This window comes from Manis pentadactyla, chromosome 6, assembly GCF_030020395.1.
Source record: "Manis pentadactyla isolate mManPen7 chromosome 6, mManPen7.hap1, whole genome shotgun sequence".
Lineage (NCBI taxonomy): Eukaryota > Metazoa > Chordata > Mammalia > Pholidota > Manidae > Manis > Manis pentadactyla.
Window position 1 is genome coordinate 43,716,898 of NC_080024.1, and position 25,089 is coordinate 43,741,986.

General features: G+C 34.6%; 1 protein-coding gene across 2 annotated transcripts in view; it reads right to left on the reverse strand.

Annotated features, from left to right (window-relative positions):
- Positions 1–751: 751 nt before the first annotated feature.
- WDR75 (WD repeat domain 75) overlaps positions 752–25,089 on the reverse strand; it is a 104,681-nt gene continuing 80,343 nt past the window's right edge. For both annotated transcript variants that reach the window (XM_036881699.2, XM_036881688.2), the window contains exons 2-21: positions 24,617–24,746; positions 21,910–21,975; positions 20,965–21,055; positions 18,835–18,959; positions 17,112–17,182; positions 16,062–16,181; positions 15,537–15,625; positions 11,524–11,682; positions 10,602–10,661; positions 10,395–10,510; positions 9,143–9,318; positions 7,817–7,974; positions 7,174–7,354; positions 6,213–6,307; positions 5,303–5,398; positions 4,490–4,659; positions 3,846–3,905; positions 1,818–1,964; positions 1,440–1,531; positions 752–1,057 (exon numbers count right to left, since the gene is read on the reverse strand). In XM_036881699.2, coding sequence (XP_036737594.2) covers positions 853–1,057; positions 1,440–1,531; positions 1,818–1,964; positions 3,846–3,905; positions 4,490–4,659; positions 5,303–5,398; positions 6,213–6,307; positions 7,174–7,354; positions 7,817–7,974; positions 9,143–9,318; positions 10,395–10,510; positions 10,602–10,661; positions 11,524–11,682; positions 15,537–15,625; positions 16,062–16,181; positions 17,112–17,182; positions 18,835–18,959; positions 20,965–21,055; positions 21,910–21,975; positions 24,617–24,746 — 2,407 coding nt within the window. In that variant the 3' untranslated portion in view covers positions 752–852. The remainder of the gene's footprint in view (positions 1,058–1,439; positions 1,532–1,817; positions 1,965–3,845; positions 3,906–4,489; positions 4,660–5,302; positions 5,399–6,212; positions 6,308–7,173; positions 7,355–7,816; positions 7,975–9,142; positions 9,319–10,394; positions 10,511–10,601; positions 10,662–11,523; positions 11,683–15,536; positions 15,626–16,061; positions 16,182–17,111; positions 17,183–18,834; positions 18,960–20,964; positions 21,056–21,909; positions 21,976–24,616; positions 24,747–25,089) is intronic.

The window sequence follows — 25,089 nt, forward strand, 5'->3', positions numbered from 1 at the left end:
GTTACTACCTGTCAACATAGGAAGATGTTACAAAATCATTGACTTTATTCTCCATGCTGTACTACTACCTCCATAACCAACTTATGATTGAGAATTTTTGTGCCCCTTTACCCCTCTCTCCCCCCAACCCCTCCCCCACTGTAATCAATAGGCACTTCTCAGTGTCTTAAGTCTACTGCTGTTTTGTTCATTGTGTTTGGTTTGTTTTTATATTTCACAAATAAATGAGATCATTTTATGTATTTGTCTTTCCCTGCCTGGCTTATTTTACTGAGTATAATACCCTCTAGATCTATCCATGTTGTTGCAAAGAGTAGGATTTCTTTTCGTTTTATGGCTGTGTAATGTTCCACTGTGTATATGTACCACCTCTTCTTTACCCACTCATCTATTGATGGACACTTAGGTTGTTTCCCTATCTTGGCTACTGTAAATAATGCAGCGATAAATAGGAGTGCATGTATCTTTTTGAGTCAGAGATTTTGTTTTCTTTGGGTAAATTCTTAGAAGTGGAATTACTGGGTAGAATAGTATTTCCATTTTTAGTTTTTTGAGAAACCTCCATACTGCCTTCCACAGTGGCTGTACCAAAATGCTGTGTAAGTTTAAGTTCAGGGTCTACTGTATCATCACAGCTATTTTATAAGGCTGATGTGACTCAAAATAAAAAAGAGATGTCATCTATACGAATGTACCCATCAACTGTAAAGCATGATGCAATATTACCAGCTGCTTAAAAACTGAAGCCTGCTAATATTTAACATTTTATTTTACAAACAAATAACATTAAAATACATGTTTTTGGAATATAAACATAATAAAAGACAAAGTACAAGAACCCTCCCCCATGGCTTAAAGAGCAGTTATCCAGCTGTAGTCTACCTTCCTGAATTTTCTCAGTTCTTTTTCTTCAGATTTTGATGACTGACGTATAATGTCTTCTCCCATATCTGTGTTATTTGTATCCTGGACCTTTTCAGTAAAATCATTTTCTTCATCTGAATCATCACTTTCTTTTGCTTCTTCCATCTCTATATCATCAGGAGTTTCTTCAGCACTTTAATAATAGCAGAATAAAATATAAACAATATTCAAAAGAAATTTCTAATTCAAGACACTTATATAGAAATATAATCATATGGACAAAGTAAATGAAAAATCCTCCAATTAAGTCCACTTTAAAAGTTATGGATACCTAAAGAGCAGGTAAATTTATAAAAAGCGTAATTTTGAATTATATACCAAATCCTTAAAACACACTCACAAAACATCTCTAACACCTGTTTTCAATGTATTTTGTTTGGCTTAATATCCTATATCCTTTACTGTATGTTAAAGCTGAAATAGAGAGAAATAGAGTAGAATAATCCAACAAAGAGTTACACAAATCATCCTGTTTCTCATAACAATATCTAGATCTATTTTAAAAACTGTTTTACCTCTTAGTCTCCTTAGACAGCAGCAATGAATTTACAAACATGGAGCACAGGAAAGATGCAGAAGGAAGCACATGGGCTGGAGTATGAAGAAGCTAGAGTAAAAAGAGAAAAATCGGGTTTCATTTAAAAAGGTTAAATGCCATGAGCTTTCTCCACAGAAAAACCAAACTAAAGAAAAACTCTGTTCCTACATTTATACCAGCAACAGCCCATCCCTTCGCTCCAGGTTGGGCCACAACAATCCCATAGTGTGAGTTTCTGCTATTTGGTTTATTATTCAAAAGGTTTATATTACCGACTGATTGTATAAAAACTCTGACTTAAGGTGCTTTAGTGCATTTAACCTGTTTCATATTGTTTGTTTCATTAATTACTTACCTCACTAATTGCAGGTATGTTTTCTGTTAAGGGTAGTTGTACCAGCTCATTTTCCAAAGTCTTAGCTAATTTTTCATCCTGCTGCTGTGTGTGCTTTCCCAATATGAAATAAAATGGGGTTGTCGGAAGACTTTCTTCTGCTAGTAGCTATAAGGATTTAGGACAAAGGGGGAATTACTTCAATAAAAAGGAGGGTCAGCTTAAGAGAAAAAAGATCTAAAAACAATGACATTGGAGACTTTCTCAAAATAACTCAGCTAGATAGTGGAGGCCAGTGAACAAGCTCCACCTAGACAGAGACTTTCTAAATGTTTTTTTCCCTCACTTATAAATAAGAGCAGATAGCCAAGAATCATCAGACTCTGATGAAAGCCTACAAAATGAAAGACTGAACAAAACACATGAAAAAAACAAAAAAATTATGAAAATGGACCATGCAAGAGAGAGGAAAAAAAATTTTGATGCTAAAGATGGGGAAACCTCCCAGAAAAACAGAAAAAAATCAAGAGGAAAACACAAATTTATTAAAGTACCATTCTACAAGGCCCAGCACTAAATAGGAATTCCAGAAAAATAACAGAGGAAATAGAGGCAAACCTTAGTCATTTCTCTGATCAAAACTCTACAAGAGGTTCCGCATTTCACTCAGAGGAAAAGCCAGTTTTTTAATCAAGGCCTACTTTGCTGCATAAAAAAATGGCAAGCTGCACCCCACATTCCCATTTCCTCTATTCTCCCCCTCATAATTCTTATCACTTTCTACAGTACTAAACGTTTTACTTATTTTAATACTTCTTGTTTATTGTCTCTATCTTCCTACTAAGCTATAGACACTTGACTATTTTGCTCATTGCTGTATCCCAAGAATCCAGAATAGCCGTCGGCAATATTGATGATAACAAAGTTGTAAAACAAACAATGGATTTTCAGAGGAAAATGAACAAGGATAAATAATAAGAATGGTATGGGATTTCTTTAACAGCTAGAGCTATAAGATAATACCTTCAAAGTTCTAAGACAAGTATGATTTTCAACCTACTATTCTATATCCTACTAACCAATTAAGAGGGAGAGAACAAAAACATTTCCAAACACTCAAGGTCTTAAATTTGCTTCCATGCAGTAACAGAATGTGCTTCACCAAAGCAAGGGAGAAACAAAAGAGAAAAGAAAACTATGGGATTTTTTGTAGTAGAGGTGAAATGAATTCCCAGAATGATGGTGAATATAGATCCTATGACTACTGTGCTACAGGTTTATAGAGTAATCAGTCCAGACTGAAGGTCAGAAGGCTCTTGGAAATATTTCTTCAAGACTCAGAAGAATACCTAACGTGTCTGAAAATACTGAGAGATCTGCATAACTTTAGTAGAATTTTGGGGTGAATTATATAAGAAGTAAATTGAAAGCTAAGCAAATGAAAAAAGAAGGCAATCATTAACTTCAGAGAAAACAAAATCTTGAGAAAAAAATTTGAAAAATTTGCTACTATATGATTCAGCTATGAGTTGTGTTTATATGGTTATAACAATGAATAGTGATCTAATTTAAGATTTATTTTAAATTTATATTGAGAAAATTGGGGGACAGGAAGGGTGTGTGTCTTATGTATGTGGAGGGAATGCTGATATAAGTAAGAGCTAAAGTGTTAACTTCAACAGATCAGCTAACAAATACATAAATCTGAAAAATCCACAATTAGCAATGTAAACATGTTTCTTAAGAGATATGGAGGTAAAAGCTGAATGTTATTATCTTTGTGGGTAATGGCAGTGGTGTTAGAAAAGTTTTTCCTGAGAAGAGTTACAGAACTATTTAGCTCTTTATATCACAAGGATAACTTACTGATACTAAAAATGAAAACATTTAAAAGTACTATAGCCTCAAAAGAGGCAAGTAGTTTATAAGTGTATGGTTTTAAATTTCAAATTAGGGCAGGTGAAACATTTTTCTCAGCTGAGTTCTAAAAGATAACCTTATCTTTATAGGGAGGCAATGTAGTCTGCACTACAAGTGGCTAAAACATACCTGTTTGCTTGTTGGTGTGAGTTTCTCTTCTGGAGACTTTGTACTGAACGTCAACAAACTCTGAAAAAGGAGATTTAATCATGCAAAGGATAAATTCGAGAGTGCAAATCTAAATAAAGATGTCAAAGTTAGAAAATGAGAAGGCCAACTTTTCACCGTGTGTGTGTGTGTGTGTGTGTGTGTATATCTGCCCACAGAAAAATAGTAACAGATTAAAACATTATTTAATAACTGTTGTGATGGTTACAAGATTGTTCTGAGAGATATTTTAGGACTGGTAATGAAATAAAATTCAACTGATGGATCAAACCGAAGCCACTGTTCTCTTTATGCCAAATCAAATACTAAAAAAAACCAACTAAACAAACAGAAAACAAAACAAAAACAACTACGCTAATAAGTACAATTTAAAATATTTTAGTTGTTTTCTGATGAAAACAATACTTAAAGAGCCTCAGAGGTGTGGGGTAAAGTAATGCTAATGTATTCACACTGCTGTATTGAGCATATTAAATTATTTCTTTTGGGAAGTAAACCTTTAATGAAACTATTCCACCTGTTATGGGGCTGTTACTTCTAAATATTAAAACAACTGAAAATTACATATACACAGTGATTATCTTTTTCTAAGATGGGATGGTTACCTGTGATTTTGTTAGGAAATAAAACTGTGATCTGTTTAGCCACTGGTAAGCTTCTGAGGTGAATGATTCAGGGACATCTCGGGGAACAAACACTCCCCAGGTGACTTCCTCTCTGCAGATATTCTTTTGAATATACAATGGCCTTGGCTCACTAGGTTTAAATACAAACACTAGAGGGAAAAAACAGACAGACAATAATATTTTGCCTGCAAATGTGAGTTCTAGCCTCAGGTTGGGAGACCATGCTAATCCTGGGACTTGCCCCTTTGAATAAATAGCCCAGGTCATGATTATTTTAAGCTTTGATTCAGCAAATATCTACTGGTGTCTACTATGCTTATGACATGCTGAGCAGGTTCGGAATGAGGGCCGTGAAGATGAAAAAGAAGAAGCGGCCCTGCCCCAGAGACGAGGGCCCACTGCAGAAGGCAGACACCAAAACTACTGCACATTTTGTCTTAAGTATGGGATTGGAGACCTGTAGGAAGCGCATGAACAGCAGAGAAGGAATAATGAAAGCTTCCAAGGAAAACTGGAAATACTTCAAAGGGGTGAAGTCCTGGATTTTGAATGCTTAGTAAGAACTTGCACTTTGAAAAATGAGGAATGTTCTGGAGCCATCCAAGAACTAAATATGAATGCATATTTAACAGATGTTGGAGCAAGAACTCAAGAACGGAAGGCAAGTGCCTATGCAAAATAGCTTCAAATGAACATCTGATTTAAGGCAAGTTTGGCTTACATTATATTAAAAATGTTAAAAAGAAAACTTAGGTAATAGATCTCTACTATCAAAGTATGGTCCGTACTTACAGTCTGAACCCGCTGAAGACTGAGAGATTGCAGCAATATTCTCTGAATTAGGATCAGGTTCCATAACTCTAATACTTAATTTTGTACTCCATTCCACTAGAGGAAGAAAACCCACAATTCACTTCTAAGAAGAGATTAACCAAAAGCTTTTTTAAGTTTGTTATTTTAAGTTCATACTCTTAGTCTTTATTGGGACCATCAATTCTATTATTCATAGATAGAGGGATTTTACACTTCCAAGTAATACATGGAGAGGAGCCACACTGAAATTATCTGTGGAAGGCTGCATTAAAGCAAGGGGCAGGATGCAGAAAAAACAAAGCACTCCTTCCATACACTATGAAATGGTTATTCTTTCAGTGCAACTACTGCCTGGTGCTGTTCTGCTTCTGCTGCTGTTAAACATGGGCAAAATGTTAACTAGTCACTATCGAGAATATAAAAAAATGTGTTACCAAACACACTCATCACTAAGCAACCGCCACGTCTTCCATACATATCCTCAAATGAGTAAAATGCCACTAAGTCCACATTTGCTAGAACTGTGGCAGGCTACATTCAAATTGAAAGCTTCCAGGAATACTGCATGTTAACATGCATTATAAATTAGCAAAAATACTCCTCAAACTATTATGAGGATTGAGAGTACGGAGGGTAACAGACAGCCATACACAGTGAAGAAAGGCAAGGACAGTAGAAGTTGATTTACTGACAATTAGGAAGTTTATAAATAGTTTAAGTCTATTATAGGCCTAGTGTTTCAAATTACAATAGTATAATATGTCATGTGAAAAATTATATATGGTCTGGGTAGAGATATGAAGATATCACCCAGGAGTCCTAAAATATGAAGTCTAATGGCCACTTCCTATGTGCTTTGCCTAGTTGCTTACAGTAAAAAATATCTTACATGCACAGCTGAGCAGATTCCAACAGCATAGAAAGCCGATTTCAGCAGCACCGAGAAGATACTTCGAGCAAGTCAGTCTCCCAAAGCAAAGATGCCTAGATCAAAACCACACGAATGTCAGCAAGTCCTTTCTAGCACACTTAGTCTCAGAGAACTGAGGACTCCTGGCACGGTATTAGCTTTCTGCAGTGCAGATATTTAGAAAGACACGTAAGTTGTTGTCCTTAAATATACTGCAGAAAAAGGGGCTAAGGAGTACAAAAGGTAAGGTTAATTTATTTAGCAACTTTATTTCTTTAGAAGAGCAGTATGATGACCAATTCTTTCCTCCAATATCCTGTGCAGTATAATAATTAACATATATAGAGAAAATATATGTGAAGCATGTAAAATCATTTAACAAAAAACCTTTTTTAATGCTCATTTAACTAGAGGAGGAAAACCTGCAAAATGAATTCTGAAGAAAGTTTCACATAGTAAACTCAGAATCAGGCCTGTTGGGAACTAGAAACATTTCTTAGCCATCTGTCACTGTGCCCTCTATTGCCTAGTTACCTGAGGTCAAGTGTAGATACTACTTTATTTACCCCTGCCCTTCTTTGAATCAATGAGCTTTGAGCCTGACATCACTTTTATGGGAAAACATGTAAGATAAGCACTGTTTGGGTCCACTGAGGCTTATGTATGGCTTCTATTATCATGTAGCATACCCATGAAGAGTATTTATTACAAAGAAAAAAATCTGTAAGAATTAAATGTTAATCCTGATTTCAGAAATGGGTAAATCATAGCACACAGCTCATATACCTAGAATTTTTAGCTTCCTAGCATTTTGGTTAGCTGCTGGCCCCAATGGCCCACAGACTACCTTTAGAGAAAAAATAAATTATTACTGAAGTTTATGTAAAACGATTTATAAATTTTTAAGAAGTGCTATACACTCCCAAATTATTTTCCTTACCTTATTTTCCCAGCTCGTTGACAGAATGTACATTTAAGTTCCCATGTTTCTGAATCCCATATTGTAACTGTTTCTTCAAAACTAACTGCTAGTAAAGAGCCGTCTTCAGAGAAACAACAGTTAGTTGCTTGGTATTTGTGGTAACTACCTACAAAGTCACAAGTCCAGCCAACAGCTTTTTCTGTGGAAATGTAGAGGATAGAGTTTAGAAATGGTACAAATACTAGAGAATATCTTAGGGAAGTTATATGCAATTGGGATTAAGAAACAAAACAATAAACCTGATTTCCTAAAACTTTAGTTAGAACTGCTACAAAGCATTGACTGATTAGAAATTTATGCCCCTTCCTGAAAACCCTGACCGCCCCCTAGTGGTACAATGAAATAACTAATTGTGAAAACCCTTTATACTATATCCTCAAACTGGAATAATCAGCATTATGATTAAACAAGAATGTTTTATAGTTTTTTGGGAAAGAGACATGTAAAAATGTAAGCTCTTAAATTATTTAAAATTAGGCAGTATACTATAGAATTAAATAATATAGGAAATGTTCTCTCAGAATGGACATAATTCATGAGATAAATGTATCAATTCTTAAAATTACATATTCTTTAGATATCCTATACTTAATGAACTTACTGTATATATCAGAATCATCTGTTAATATCCATACTTTGAAATGACCATCTTTACTAGCTGTAACCAAAGTGGGGTCTTTAGATTTTCTTGCATTACAGAAACATACAGCTGTGATGTGGTCTTCATGTGGCATGTTAACCTTTGTATTAAGAACAAACCTAGTAGGAAGGAAACCATAAATTTATTCTTACATCTGGAAAATATCATAAATTGGCATTTAAGAATTTCTTACATACTGTACATTTTACAACAGCATCTTTAAGAAAGAGCAACTGATACATTATCACCTTGAATGACAAACAACTGAATGCGCTCTAATAGCCAAGGGAAGCAAAGAATTCTAACACATTATCTCTTTGTGTGACTTACATGACATAGAGATGATTATGTACAGTGTCAACTTACTGTACAAAAGGAGTATAAAATAGGGGTCAATCACAAAATACTACTTGAAAGCCTATTGTACTATACTCTGCAGGAAAACTATATAGAACACAGATGCTTCACTACTGTGAGCATAAGCAAAAAATGGAATGGCTGCCAAAGTTCCTACTTATGGAAAGAAAATACAGAAAGAAAACTACCTATTCACATTGCACTGGTCAATATTTAATATTTACAGTCACCTGAACTACCTCTCAGAGCTTGTTTCCAGCTTGACAGGGCACTGCTGTGAATGAAGATAACTGCTGCATATTAAAACATCAAGGCAAGATAGTGTGATTTTTAAGAAGTCTAGATTATAAGAGGGGTGACTAGGGATAATTACTTAATCCCCCTGGGCTTGTTTCCTCACCTGTGAAATGTGGAAAACAAGCTTATCTTAGAGTGTCCCTGTGAAGATTAATAAGACAACAGGTATGAAAACACTAATCCTGGTGCTTGGCACACAGCAAGGACTTGGTAAATGGCTACAACCATGGTATGAGATACTAGTGAGACTCTATCTAATCAAAACACACACTACACTGTGCTCCTCTCTGCTGCCTACCACTACCATTTTCCCAAAGAAGGTAGTAGTATGTTAATAAAAGAGCAAAGGAACCAAGACATTTGAATTCTAATCCTGGATTTGCCTGGAATTGGGTATTATGTCCTTGGGGGTGTCTCTTTTTCATGTTTCCTCATTTATGTACTAAGCTGACACTGTAACTTGGAAGGTATCACTGTGTTCTTAGAGCAGAAAGCTTCAAGACTTTATAACACCTCTCATTTGTCTAAATCTAAAGCTTATCAAAATGAAACCCCTCAAAGACCAACAACTGAAGACATAAATAGAAAGTCAAATATTTTCTACTTTGACATTAAATGGCTATATAGTATTACCCTTGTGTCTTTTTATTGTATATCCACAGTTTCATTTGCAATTCAAGCTCTGTTTCCTTTTCTTGACGTTGTTCCACTGTTGCAAGCCAGGTACCATAGCAGTCAAATGCAGCCTTTGTTAATTCAGTTTGGATCAGACCATAATCACTGATATATTCTTGCTGTATAATATCTAACTGATGGGTTAAAAAAATCCAAAATGACAATTAATGTAAATACATAAATAAATGCTAAAGCTTTAAAGGAATGGTAATTAACTACAAAGCCAACTTCTAGACTCCATAGTAATAGATTATCAAAGGGAAAGATGAAATAATTGTTAGTTATGGACATCAAAGTTGTCATTAAAAAAGAAAGCACATTATATAGTACCAATTCAGTGATGAGTATTCTTGATTCATTTGAATTTTAGTGGAATATGACCTATTTATAAGATAAAACAGAACCTTTAGTTTATAGTAATGCACCTCTCTTGTATCTATGAACAAATAGTTTCACAAAAAATCTCAAGGTTAGATTCTACTTCCCTAAAAAGAAGAGCAAAAACAAAGTCTACAATTTTTAAGAAGGGAGTAAAAAGCAATATTGTAAGTAAGCCAACATTTTATCTATGGTTGTTTCTTTTTTATCCCAATTCCTCACCTATTTATTAAACACCTGTTATGTGCCTATTATTTCCAGGCATAAATGTACAAAGATCAGTGCATATCGTTACTTTGAGAGGTTTAAGGCAATGGAGAGAAAGACTGAAGGGTTACAGCTGCCATGACAGTAATCTATGAAGGGTACTGTGGGACACAGAGGAAGAAGTAGGATGACTGGATTACACTTATCAGGTTTAATAAGAAGAACTGAAAATTTTATTGTCACTATGTACATATGACATGTTTCAACACAAAGCAGAAACATATTTATATTGTCAATCTTCATATTCTTATTTTCTATCCTTGTGACTAAAAGGTACAGATGGGTTTGACAGCTAATTAGAGTGCAGGTTGAAACAAAGTAAACAAAGAGAGAGCCAGCACAAGAGTGAAACTGGGTTATATGTAAACTTAACTCTTCAGTCATGACTTCATTAGAATTATGCTGTAAACAACTGAACTAAGTAACCACAGACAATATTTACTGTGTCCAGTAAATGTAGGTACAGAATCTTGTTTTAGAAGCTACTAAATAAGTAACTTGACCCCAGTGGTGCTGTAAAGAGCTTTCATTAGTTTTAATGTTATTTAATGGATCAAAATCTTACATTGTATAACTGCTTATCATGCTGAAGAGAATAAAACTGCAAATGGCCAGGTTTTCCATTCAAAACCAAAGCTTTAGTTCTTGGATCAATCATCAAACCAGTAAAGATATTGCTGTCTGTAAAAGAAGTGACAAACAGTAGTGGAAATGAGACAAATATTCACTTTTAAAATGTACATGACTTCAAATCCACTGGGTTGTGCAGTACCTTTCACTAGGCCTTGGATTACTGCAGATGCCTCAAGGTTTCGCTGAATAACTATTATCTCTGTGGTTAAAAAAAGAAAAAAAAATTAAACATAAATAGGTCAGAACTTCAAGGTAAAAAAAAAAGCACTTGAATTTATGTAATTCTGAAATATACCAGGATACAAAGCAAGTGAGTAAGTTACTGGAAAGCAAGTGAGTTACTCAGTGTTACTGGAAAATCAGGAATATATTTTGTAATTCAGCTGAAAAACTAGGGATGGGGATAAGGGACTGTCAGTTGGGGAGTCTCAAGTTTTACTGAGTGCCTATCAATATACTTTAAGTGTTAATTCAGAACCTTATATACCCTAAAAGAGACAGCTGACTTTGAAATGAGTCATTACACTAATGGATTGCTCACAGTTATGTTCTTTTTTTTGAAGGGAAAGAAGGCAACGGGCTATAGGATCTACATTTAGTGAACAGTAACAGGATAAGCAAAAAGTTTGAGAAATACAAGATTGCTCCCCTCTCTCTCAGAATCCACGGACTCCCATGCAGAGATAATGGCTGTATTAAGGGTGACTCTCCCAGTGCTCTTCTGAAAATGCCATTATATTAAGGAAAGTACCAATGCTCACTTCAAACCTTCACTTTACTTCCCTACATCATCCCACATAAAAAGGTTTTGAAATATAAGTGGCATAAGAATAATCAAATACACTTAGCCCTACATTTTCATAAAGACAATTCTGAAAACATTGGATTCTGGTGACATGTAGGGGCAGAAAGGGGTACAGAAAAGAGGAGGAATGGAATAAAAAATGCTCACTAAGTCTTATGCTACACTTGAGTAGTCTTAGGTCCCTTCCATTCCCTACAGAGGTTAATCAAGGCATCACACAAATTTTATTTCCTTATAATAGCAGATTTAGACTTACTATTATCAGAGTGAGAAGTACAGAACAGATCCCCTGCTGGCGACACTGAGATGTGTTCAACAGTAGCTCCTAAACGGGGGAGGAACTCCTTATTTTTCTCTGTTGCATCACGCCACTCTACAAGGACAGACTCACGACCACCACTCAACAGACTGGTGCCTTCTCATCCATCCACAGATATGAAAAGGACAGTGTTTTGAGGGAAAAAAAATTGAAAAATATAATATTAAAATTTTTCCTACTAGCTTAAAAAAATAAACTATTTTTTAAAAATTTGCAAACAAGTGTCTTCATATTTGTAAAAATACTGTTAAGACAAAAGATTTTAAGATCACTGGTTTAGGTATTTTCCTTTCCAATAATGTCTGACTAGTGTGTTTGCTGACCAACTCTTCTACTATAAACTAGAAAAACTGGACAAAATAAACATCGTCTAGGCCCAGATGGCTTCACTGGTGGATTTTTCCAAACATTTATGGAAAAAAATAAACCAATTTACAGTTTCCCAGGTAACAAAGAAGAATGAACACTTTCCAATTTGTTTCACAAGATCAAAATTAACACCCCACTTATATCAATGGATAGATCATCCAGATACAAAATCAATCAAGAAACAATGGCTTCAGATGACACATTAGACCAAATGGACTTCATAAATATACATAGAACATTACATGCAAAACAGCAGAATACATTCTTTTCAACTGCACATGGAACATTCTCCAGGGCCGATCACATTAGACCACAAAGCAACTATCAGTGAATTCAAGAAGACTGAAATTACACCAAGCATCTTTTCCAACCACAACAGTGTGAAACTGTGAGTCAGTTACAAGGGAAAAACTGGGGAAAACATGAACACATGGAAGCTAAACACACACTACTGAACAACCAATGGGTCAATTTGGAAATCAGGAAGGATATCAAAAAATACTTGGAGCATAATGAAAATAGAAACAGTTCAAAATCTTCAGGATGCAGTAGCAAAGGCAGTTCTAAGAGGGAAGTTTTTAATAATACAGGCCTATGACAGGAAACAAGAAAAATCTTGAGCATTCTAACCCTATGCCTAAAGGAACTAGAAAAAAAAGAGGCATAAACAAAGCCCAAAGTTAGTAGAAGGAAGGAAATGATATCAGAGCACAAATAAATTATATAGAGACTGAAAAAAACAATACAAAAGATCAATGAAACTAAGAACTGGTTCTTTTGAAAAGATAAAAGTGACAAACTTTTAGCTAGGCTTATTAAGAAAAAAAGAGAGGACTCAAACTCAGAAATGAGAGAGAAGTTATAACTGACACCACAGACATCCAATTATAAGACAATTCTAGGAGAAATTACATGCTAACAAATTGGACAACCTAGAAGAAATGGATAAATTCCTAGAAACATCCAATCTCCCAAGACTGAACCAGGAAGAAATAAAGAATCTGAACAGAATGATTATTACTAATGAAATTGCAGCAGTAATAAAAAACCTCCCAACAAACAAAAGTCCAGTGCCTCATGGTTTCACAGGAGAATTCTACCAAACACTTAAAGAAGAGTTAATACCTATCCTTCTAAAATTATTTCAAAAACCTGAAGAGGAAAGAAAGCTTCCAAATTCTATGAGCCATCATCACCTTAGTACCAAAACCAAAGACCCTACAAAAAGAGAAAAGCATAAATCAATATATCTGATGAACATAGGTGCAAAAATCCTTATTTAGCAAACCAAATTAAAGAAATACATTAAAAGGATCATTCACCACAACCAAGTAGGATTTATTCTAGGTATGCGAGCAAGGATGGTTCAGTATCTGCAAATCAATCAATGTGATACACCACATTAACAAGATGAAGGATAAAAACCATGTGGTCATCTCAATAAATGCTGAAAAAGCATTTGCTAAAATCCAGCACCCATTCATGAAAGAAACTCTCAACAAAGTGACTAAAGAGGGAATAGGATCAGGACCAATACAAGGATGCCCATTCTCACCACTTTTATTAACATAGTTCTTGGAAGTCCTAGCCATAGCAGTCAGGGAAGAAGAAGAAGAAATAAAAGGCACCTAAATTCCTAAGGAAGTACTAAAATTGTGACTATGTGCAGATGATATGACAACATGTACAGAAAACCCTAAAGGCTCCACCAAAAAACTATAAGAATAAATGGATTCAGTAAAGTTGCAGGATATAAAACATATATATGTATAGATCTTTTGAATTCCTATATATAAATACAGAGAAATTAAGAAATCAATCTTATTTACAATAGTATTAAAATGAATAAAATACCTAGGAATAAAAGTAACCAAAGAGGTGAAAGACCTATACTCTGAAAACTGTAAGACACTGATGAAAGAAACTGAAGAAGACACACATAAATGGAAAACTATTCCATGCTCATGGATAGAATATTGTTAAAATGGCCATACTGCCCAAAACAGTCAATAGTCAGTACAATTCCTACTGAAGTATCAAAATACCAATGGCATTTTTCACTGAACTAGAGAAAATAACCCTAAAATTTGTGTTAAACTCCATAAGACCCAGAAAAGCCAAAGCAATCCTGAGGAAGAGCAAAGCTAGGGATATTATGCTTCCTGACTTCAAACCATACTACAAAGTTACCAGTAATCAAGAGTATGGTACTGGCCCAAGAACAGATACCCAGACCAATGGAACAGGATAGCCCAGAAATAAGCCCATGCCTACACATGACAAAGGAGGCAAGAATATACAATGGGGAAAAAGACAGTCTCTTTAATAAATGGTGCTGGAAAAAATGGACAGCTACATGCAAAAGAAAGAAACTAAATCACTGTCTTATGCTATACACAAAAATAAACTCAAAATGGATTAAAGACCTAAATACAAGACCCAATACTATAAAACTCCTAGAAGAAAACACAGACAATGAATTTGCATTGACATTACTAATTTTTTTCTGGATGTCTTGTCAGGCAAGGGAAACAAAAGCAAAAATACAGAAGTGGGACTACATCAAACTAAAAAAGCTTCTGCACAACAAAGGAAACCACCAACAAATGAAAATGCAACCTACTTTATGCAAGAATTTATTTGCAAATGATACATCTAATAAAGGGTTAATATCCCAAATATATAAAGAATACATATCAGATGAATACCAAGAAAACCCAAATAACCCAATTAAAAAATGGGCAGAGGGCCTGAATAGACATTTTTCCAAATAACATGTAGAGATAGCCAACAGACACATGAAAAGATTCTCAACATCACTGATCAGACAAAAGCAAATCAAAACCACAATGAGATATCACCACATTAGTATGAACAGGACATGAAATAACAAGAGTGTGGGTGAGGATTTGGAGAGAGGAGAACTCTAGTACACTGTTGGTGGGAAAGTACTCTGGCCAATACAGAAGCAGAATGGAGGTTTCTCAAAAAAAAAAACAACCCCCAAAAACAAAACAGAAAGTCCATATAGACTCAGAAATTCCACTTTTGGGAATTCCCAAAGGAAACAAAACCAGTAATTTAAAAAGATATATGGACTCCTGTGTTTTCTGCTGCATTATTTGCAATAATCAAGATAAAGAGGTGATGTAAATGTCCACTGATAGATGAATGAATAAAAAATACAGGGAGATAGGGTAAATGCACACAAACACTGAGAAATATTACTCAGCCATAAAAAATGATATCAACAACATGGATGGGCTTATGCTAGTGAGGTCAGTCAAACAGATAAAGACAAATACCATATGACTTCATCTATCAGTGGAATTTAAAAAACAAACAAATGAAAAAAGGAAACAAACAGATACACTGACACAGAAGGGACTGGTGGTTGTCATAGAAGAGGGAGGGTAGGAGGATGAATGAAATTAATGAACGGGAAAAAAAGTGAGAATGTTTGGTATCTTGATCTATGTGACAGTTACATGAGCATGCCAAAATGCACTGAGCCGCACACAAAACACAAACTTCATTCACATACCTCATGTTTCAATTTTAATTATTACATCTGCACTCACCTGTCACTGAAAAAGCCAAATCCATAACCATATCATGGTGCCAATGTAAACATGTGTATGTGTATTTCTTATCATCATCAAAATTCCTCCTATTGGAGAAAACCATAATTTGACCAAAAGCATAGTTAGGAAAATGATGGCATGCTTAACATCTTAATGCACAAAAAGTACATTTCCTACTCCTATCCAGTTATTTCTACAAACAATAGGCCATCATGATATCCTAGCAGTTAGATATTCACTATTGTCACACTATCCTGTTTACTCAAAGGCTGACAAAGTTCCCTTCAATAAAACAATTATAGGCAAAACGGAATGTTTTACTTTCTACAAGCCCAAGGTTAGACACCCTAAAATAGCACGTCTATACAGTGAATAGCACACTGCAAGAAAGGGAGGGTGTCAGCAAAGCCTAATCTCTATTATCAGCACTGACTTTTCAGTATTAGTCTTTTTCCTGGACCCAGAGATAGCTAATACAAAATAGTATACACACAATCATGATGCCCTTCATGTGTAACTGACCAAAGACGAATTTTGCCATCCTTGTGACCAGTGGCTATGCAGTCTTCCTTTGGGTGACATGCTACACATGTAAAATTGTTCTTAGCATGTTTTTTATTTCTTGATGATGATAAAGTAAACCTAGAAGAAAAACATTTTCCTCTATTATTAAAATCTCTTAGAGGTAAGTGATGATGCCATTAAGTAAAAGTGAGTTCCCACACTAACCAACCAAAACCAGACAGCTCTCATAATTCATGGAATGTATATGCACAATTAAAAACAATTGTGATTAAGAATTTTGTTTTGTAAATATTTATTAGTATACAATATAAACTTCTTGTTGACTAGGTTCTACCAAAATAACTTATCTACAGTAGCCACTGATATAGAAGTAAACAGCAATCCTTTTAGTGGCTTTTTGCCTGGGCAAAGTTTGTTCAAATTTCTTGTTGAAGCTAAGTTGTAGCATGAGGTATGAATAAACCTAAGAAGTTATATCTGAGACAACTGGCTAATGTGTCCAAAGATGTGAGGATTCTTATTAAATTGCAAAGAAAAACAAATGTTATTCTTGGCAGGGTAAAAGGGAACAGTGATGTGTCACTTGAAGAATGACTACTTATGCTTAGCACTAGTATCATTAAGTATGTTATTTTATTCATCCATACAACTCTATTAGGTAGATATTATCCCCTTTTAAAATAAATATTAATTTGAGGTGTAGTGTGGTTCAAATGGCTAAATGAGACTTATTTTAAACCCAGGTATCCTAAAGCATGTAGCCAAAAATTGGCAATGAGGATTACCTGGGGAAACCTCTGCAAACTACATTCAGTTTTGACACCAAGTGTGCACACCAGAATCTAAGTGTACAAAGGGTTTTGGGTGGACAAAGCTTCCTAGCTTTTTGTGACTAAGGATTCCTTCAACCCTACCCACTATGAAACTACCTCTGTACCTGGTGGCATGAATAGGCCTAAGAAGTTATATTTGAGACAACTGGTTAATGTGAGGAAAAATAAAATTATAACAAACTCTTAATAAAACTTAACAAAAAGGAAATCTTACCTTGATGTTGTTTTCTTTTTGAAAAAATAAACAGACAAGTAAAAGTCCCGTACTGCAGCAACATATTCTCCCTGTTATTTCAGAGAAGGTAATATTTCAGAGAAGAAATAGTTCATACTCTTTAAGAAACAGTCTCACCATAAATGTTAATGCAGTAATAGGTTTCTTTTTTTCCAGAGTAAATTAATTTAGAATGATACTGTTTAGCTATGGAAACGATGATTTTACTTCTAAAATGACCACAGACAATTAGAAGATGAACTTGGGGTCCTAGATCCTAAAACTAGACTGCCTAGCTTTAAGTACAATGATTTAAATTTTTTCCATTAAGACATAACTTACAACAAAATGCCATGTTTGACGTGTGTATATCCATGATGTATGTGTATATCATCCGTGTAACCACGACCACAGTCAAGATACAGAACGTTTTCTTCACCTCAGGAATGTTCCCTTTTTCCACTTTCCAGTCATGACTCAATGCTCCCACCCCTGCCAGCAACTACTGATTTCTATCACCACAGTTTACTTCTCTGCTCGTTCTAGAATGTCATTCCAACAGCAGGTATATGGTATATCCTTGTTTTTTGCGCTCTTTATCTCAACATCACCTTTCTGAGACTCACTCATGCTCTTAGGTTTATCATTAGTTCCTTTTTATCATCAAGCAGCATTCCAGTGAATTAATGTATATCACAAACTATTCTTTTATTGGTGAATATTTGGGTTTTTTCCTCTTTGGAGCTATTACAAATATTAATCATTCTTACATGTCATTTTATGGTCCTGTTCTCATTTCTCTACCTAGGAGTGGAATTGGTGGGTCATGGTAAAGGTATATGTTAACTTTGCTGCATATCTTGCCAACACCTGGTATTGTCATCTTTATAATTTTAACTGTTCTAGCAGATGAGAAGTGTTATCTTACTGAGGTTTTAATTTACTTAACCAATGAGTATGATGCTGAAGAATAATGATGTTGATAATGTTGGAGTCTTCTCTACTCTAAGTAACCCTTTTCAGAACAAAGTCAAGATAATCTAAAAAACTTAAGACTAAAAGAAACATGCCCCACAATAATGTCTAAGGGCTTTTAGAGGCAGTTGATTTTAAAATAATAGTGATTATTGATAGGGAACACCTAATTAAATCATGGTTTGAACATACACACATATTATTTCTGATGAACATTTAATAATACATTCATGCTGCAATGTTAAGTGGAGAAAAAAAAGGTAAGTAGCCGTCAGACACTAATCAGTTTGGGAAAAGTTATTTTATACATAGTTTGGAAAAAGCCTTGAAAAAGATTTCTCAGGTATTATCACTGAAGAGATTAAATTTCCAAATTTTCTATAATGGGCATATTAATTATAGACAAGGAGTTCATATTTTTCTAACCACATATAGTCTGAAATGAAAGGATGTGAATAGCTTTTAAATGGGACAGACTAAGAAACACACCATAAATGCCAAAACATTAATATTTTTGGAACAATTAGATGGTTTACAAGAGCAGTAAGACAGTATATACAAAATTTCAATGGCCTTAGAAAACTTTTACCATAAATACATGCTACCAAAATGAAACAGAGTTCTTAGTTACCAACAAAAATATTAAAAAACTCAAAGCACTATTAAATCACAATAACATAAAATGCTCAGAGGTTTAAAGACTGCAGGAAAGACATTTTACATACAAAACTAACAAAACCAATTTTACCTCATTCCCAAAGGCAATGCATTTGGGTGACTGGTTTATGTAATCCAGAACAATGGAGAGCTCCTTAGCTTCTACGTCCTGGCTTGAAGATTTTCGCAGTTTCACTGATACCAGCTGAAATATATCTAGCCAAAGAAAGTTGTATTAATAGAAAATTCCTCTAGAGAAAGTGAAGGTGTACATTTACTTATATGAAACTGTTAGTACCCTAGAATTCATTTTGATACCAAGATAATATAGAAAAGAATGCTCTATATTGCTTCTCCAACATAGTTGGGGCAGCTGCTTCTTCCTCAGAACATTCCCTGACCACTTACTTTATAAATATTCCCCTGATGTTGCCTATTTCCGGCCCTTGCAGTATTCTTCTCTAGAAAACGTTTCATCTTATTTTATGACTGACCTCGTCTTATTAATGTTGGGATTGTCTGTTTTGTATCTTGTAACCAGAATAGCATCTGGCATATGGTAGGTTTTTAATTACCTGCTGAAATGAATAAATTACTATAATCAAAAAATGGCACCGTAACAGATAATGTGGAAATAAGAGATTAATTTGTTTATAACCAGAGAAGTATATTTCAGTATGATTTATGCAATTTTTTATCAGAGACTTTGGTTTTGGGCTGTGGAACAAAGATGAAGCAAATGAAGAAAGGATATGTATTTATTTTATGAGATGTCAGTCACAGGGAATCTTTTCAAGCGTGATTCATACTTCTATGTAATACCTAGATTTTCACATCCTGAGTGCTCATGATGTGCCAAGTTCTGGAAAGTAACACTAGATTCTACCATTAATAGAATCAGATTAGATTATAGCTTTGGAAGTTTCCACAGTTAACTCCAAAAGGCTAATGCCACGACCTTTACTTAGATGAGTAGTTTTCTATGCTGGCTTGCACATTAGACTCATATAGGGGAATATCTAAGTAAATAATTAGGCCCCACCAAAGAGAAGCTTACTTTTTTAAATTCCCTGGAGTGATTCTAATGCACAGTCTGTGTGAATAGTCACTGGTCTCACTGATGAGGATAGAAAGTTTTGCTATAGCTATTGGCAACTATGCTTCCAACTGAGGAATCATGGGGTAAGTATAGAGATTGGCCACCGAATGTGAATGATGAGCAGAGTCACCTGGGGAGATATAAAGATGCAGATTCTAGATTAAATCTCAGACCTAGTCAATCAACTGTCAGTCAGAGAGATTAGGAATCTGAATTTGGTAAGTATGTGGATGGACAATAAGAATCTGCATATTTATATACAAAACAGAACTTAAATACTGGAGTGTTATCTAGGGTGTTCATCTGGGAAAGTAACTTAATTATTTTAAGAATGTTGCCATTTCCAGAACATTTTTTGTTATATCTTTTACAGATGGTTAATGGGCCACTCAAGAAAACTAAACAAATACTTTTATTCTTTCATGTCATGCTTTTGGTAGATAAAATATTGCCCATTTAGCTAAAACTCACACCAAGCAAGTTTTAGTTAAAAAACAGATTTTCACAGCTTTGACTACTCTCTGGTTACTTAGATGTCACAATATATAATAAACAAACAAATTTGTTTCAGCCAAAAAAACCTGCCACAAAACACCATGGGAGGATTCACTTAGCTAATGAGCCATGAGCCAGTCTGACTGCTCAGTTATCATTCTAAAGCTGCTTTGAACTTTGAATTCTGAAGACAATTGTACTTTATAGAGGACACCAGAGGGTGTCTCTTGAATTCTGATATTAGAAAAATTCTTTGGGTAGATCCTTCACGTCAATGTTCTGATATATCAAATTCTCTACTAAAGGGCAATTATTTATAACCACTGAAGATATGCCAGGAATTCCTAAAATATTCAGAAACATGGCAATTTTGATAGAATGATGTTCCAATGATAATGAGCTCTGAGGTATATTATTTAAACCACATATAAAGTAATCATTCCCTTATCGCACAGTTCAGAACTGATGCAAAGCCTCCCCCAAATGACTGCAATAACAATGAGAGTAATTTAAATGCCAACTCCAAAAACTTTTAACTTTAGAGTCAAACCAAAACATAAAATTTGAGACACTGTGAAATGTAAAGAACTACTCAATGCTGTATAAAACAAAATAATTATACTATACCTGGTTTTCCTTTATTTATTATAACAAACACAGAATCCTCAGCATGGGCAAGAGTAAAGAGGGCATGAAGTTTATGTCCAACTATGAAAGTCTGAAAGATAAAAAGCACCACAATTGTTTACTGTTTGTCTTCATTCCTGCCCCCATTAGAACATAAATTCCATAAAGGACAGGGATTTTTAAATCCATTTGGCTCTCAGCTGTATTCCCCAAATCAGATGAGTACCTGGCCTATAGAAGACACTCAATACCTATATTTTGAATAACCTTTCCAGTTAAGTTTCTTTTTAATGGTTGTATAGTATTCTATTGAATGAATACTAAATTTTAACTGACATCAAAGTTACTCAGTTTTTTTCCATTGAGACAAGGCTGTAAGGACTATATATACATGACATAACTTTAACAAGAGATTCCTAAAGGGATTGCTGGAGCAAACGTTATTTTTTCATTTCCAGCTTTCCTATAATTGATAATGTACAAAGGTATCTGTTTCTTTACACTTATCACCAGATTTTTTTCAGTCTTCAAGTTGGCTAAGTTGATATGGACAAATGCTGTGGCATTTGTTTTAATTCACATTTATTTACTTTTCAATGAGGTTCAGCATCTCTTCATGTTCACTGGCTATTTATTATGCCTTTTTCTGTGAATTACATATTCCTACTCTAGGCTAATTTTTTCTACTGGGTGATTAATGATTTTGATAATTTTTTTAATGTATAGGGATACAATATCTCTTATATTTTCTTCTAGTTTTACCACTCATCTTTTTGTTAGAAGTTTAAAATTTTCAAATAGACAAATCTGTCTTTTATGGTATGTTATTTTTCACCACTTGATTAGGAAGGCCACCTGAGATTAGGCCTTATAGAAGGAAACAATATGTCATTAAATTATTGCCATTCCTTTCACATAATGAAAATGGAGGACCAATCTACATACCTTTATCAAAATGCCATCTATATAGTCCCACAGTTTAATTGTGCCATCAAAGGAACAAGAATACAGCTAAAGGGGTAAGAGTACAAAATTTATTAAAAAAACAGAACTCCATTAAGATATGAAATGAATAATTAAGTGCTGATACAGAAGGCATTTTCTGTTAATTACTTCATTATAAACCTTAAACATGTGGAATCATTTACTTATATTGGTTTTGCAAAATAGACAATCCTGTCACAGCTTTTTGGAGGAAGCAGATCTATCAGTTTCAAGTTTTCACTAAAATGAAAGAGAAAAAAGTTAATCCTCTATCTTCAAGAGGGAGATGGGTAAGGTAGAGTTGTGAAAAGCACTTACGATCTTATTGCTATTTCTCCCAGAGCTCAGTCCTTTTATTGACAGAACCGCTTTCATGTTACATGGGTATTATAGGAGAGCTTCTCAAATGATCTGAGAATGTCGTTTTTTACAAAAAATTTCCAACTCATCAAGGACCAATACTTCACAAAATACAATAAAGTTGTTATGCACTTAGATGTTGTTGCAATGTCTTAGTGCTTTAAAGGTGTGGGACACTCAATTTCTATACTTATGTCATTATTGACTGACAACCAAAGTTTGTGGACTGGTCTGTGGAACACACTTTGGTAGCACCACAAGGCCTTAGTAATGTGTTTTTATTTTTGTCCCAGCATGGACTTAGTTTTACTAAGGACGGGCAGGATTTTTTTGTTACCTTTACTGTGAAAACACTCTGATTATAATGTTTTATAAAGAATTTTAAGTTTCTTGAAAAAGTGGCACTTTAAGATTTCTGCCAAAAAGGACATGGAATCAGAGAATAGAAATAAAAAATGATGGAATAAGAAAGTGTCCAAGCAAAAGCATTGTATCAAGTAGAAAATATACATCACAATTGCTATATGTAACATAAGAATTACAACATGGATTAGTAAACTATAACAAGGCAAACATATAATCAATGTCAAAACAATGGTTGTGAGAACACACAAATGTCAAAACACAAATGTTATGACTGAAGCCCAGAAAATCTCTGCAATTCCCACCATCACAACCAAACCTGTTGATAAAACTGCCCTCCTTCCAATTTTATTAGTAACTTCATGTACATTAAATACATCTTTTATGCAGTGCATATGTGGTTTTCGTTTGCTATAAAACAATATAGACTTTACAAATTCCAATTTTAATGGATACGTTTGCTATGAAAAACATTCAAATGCTACACATAAGCTGTTTTGTCAAACCCTTAAGAGGACAGCAAGGAAAATGTGTGCTTGAACCCTGCAAAAAAATTACTTAATTTTGATTTTCAAGAAAAGTAAACATCACTGTAACTTTATGCCCTACTTCTTTTGTTTTAGCACAGTGAATGGCAATGCAAATCCATTTTTATATCAAGCAACAACTTCCGCACTGGATATGACTAATCCAGAGATATGGAACTTGATCAAAAACTACAGCAAGAATTAAATGTTTTTGAGATAACTCTTTAGTAGCTGCTGAAAGTTAAGAACAGAATTAAGTAACATTTTATTATTTTTGAATTCTGAGAAGCAAGAGCTGCTTTGTAGAGTGAAATCCAGAGAGTGGTGAGTTCCAGGCTAGATTCCCAAGGTTGTCCTCAAATTAGCTGGTTGATACTTCTTCTTATCTGGACACTGGCCTTAAAATTAGGTAACATCTGACTGAACATGAAAAGCCTCATCTGTGAAGGAATAAATCTACAAAAATCAATACTTTTCTATGAACATTTTCAAAAATGTGTTCCAGAAACCAAAGGGCCCAAGGGTATAGAAGTTTGAAAAACACCAAATACTATATACCCATTTTGATATTTACACTGCATATAAAGGACCCTGAGAAGACCTACAATCAAAATTCATTTAACTTTGCCTAACACTAAATTTCAGAAACTCATACAACCAAGAACCTCTTCTTACAAGTAACACACCTATTAGCATCCTGTGGAACAAATGGGTCACAGAATATAGCATGGGTGATGTGATTCTAGGCTGTGACCCTATTTTAATAACTAAGAGGAAAATACTGAGTCAGAAAATCAACATACAGGTTTCCTTCACTATGCAAAAGTAGAGTGTTCCTATAAAACCCTTTCATAAGCCAAAATGGCATAACACAAAGAATCAATTATCAATTACCACTTATCAAATATCAGTTATCACTGTAATTTATAAAGAGTTTTGAGCATTCCCAGACCCAAAAACTAATGTCTCTCAGACTTTCCTGATACTTAGGACACATCTGGTTAAAATAAATCAAGATAAAGCACAGACATGCACAACACAGTTCAAAGCTATGGCTACAGGATGCTGAGATGCTGAATGAAGTTCCTGGGGAAGGAGCTTGGTGGTGCTGGTGTCTGCTTTGGGTGTGTGATGTCTCTGTAAAGCAAAGCCTGGTTGTAAAACAAACACTGAATGCTCTTTCTGCTTTTCATCTTTTTTCATAAAAGTGGATATCATCTTCAAATTTCTGTTAGAGAAAACAGGTACTAACATGGATCTTTTGTACAAGCAAAGTGGCATAATGCGAACTTTTAAAAGCAGGGGATACCTATACTTTCCTGATTGTAACCTAGAAAGTTTCTCAGCCAAATTTAATTCATAATTTTCTGGCAACAACGAAGCCAATATTAAAATATTCAATATGTATCACTTGACACCTGAAGATGATTGTTGGGGTTGAGTTGGATTCCAGTCACCAGATTTCTGTGCCCTTGCAATATGTGTACACATTCTTCTGTCACTGTGCTATGAACTTTAACAAAGTCTCCAGAAACACAGAAGATGTACCTGAAAAGAAGAGAGAAAAATAAGTTTCATGTACTATCTATAATCTTTTTATTGTCTGTGCAAAAATTTTAACTTTCAACAGAGGTTCCTTTCAAAACAATTGTTTCAAGAACTATATATTCAGAATTGTATGCTATATATTCACTAGACGCCATTACTCTTCAGTGGTTCTGTCCATGTCCTCCAACTCCCATGGTTTACTGGGGACACCAGCTCTCAAATGCTAAGTCAAAGGCTCTCTCTAATCAGTGAGGTCTCTTGTATAGATAGCCCAGTACAAAGACTTTGTGACAGTTCCTTTTTGTGTCACTGAAATGCTGGTTTTGCTTTATCTTTCTGGATT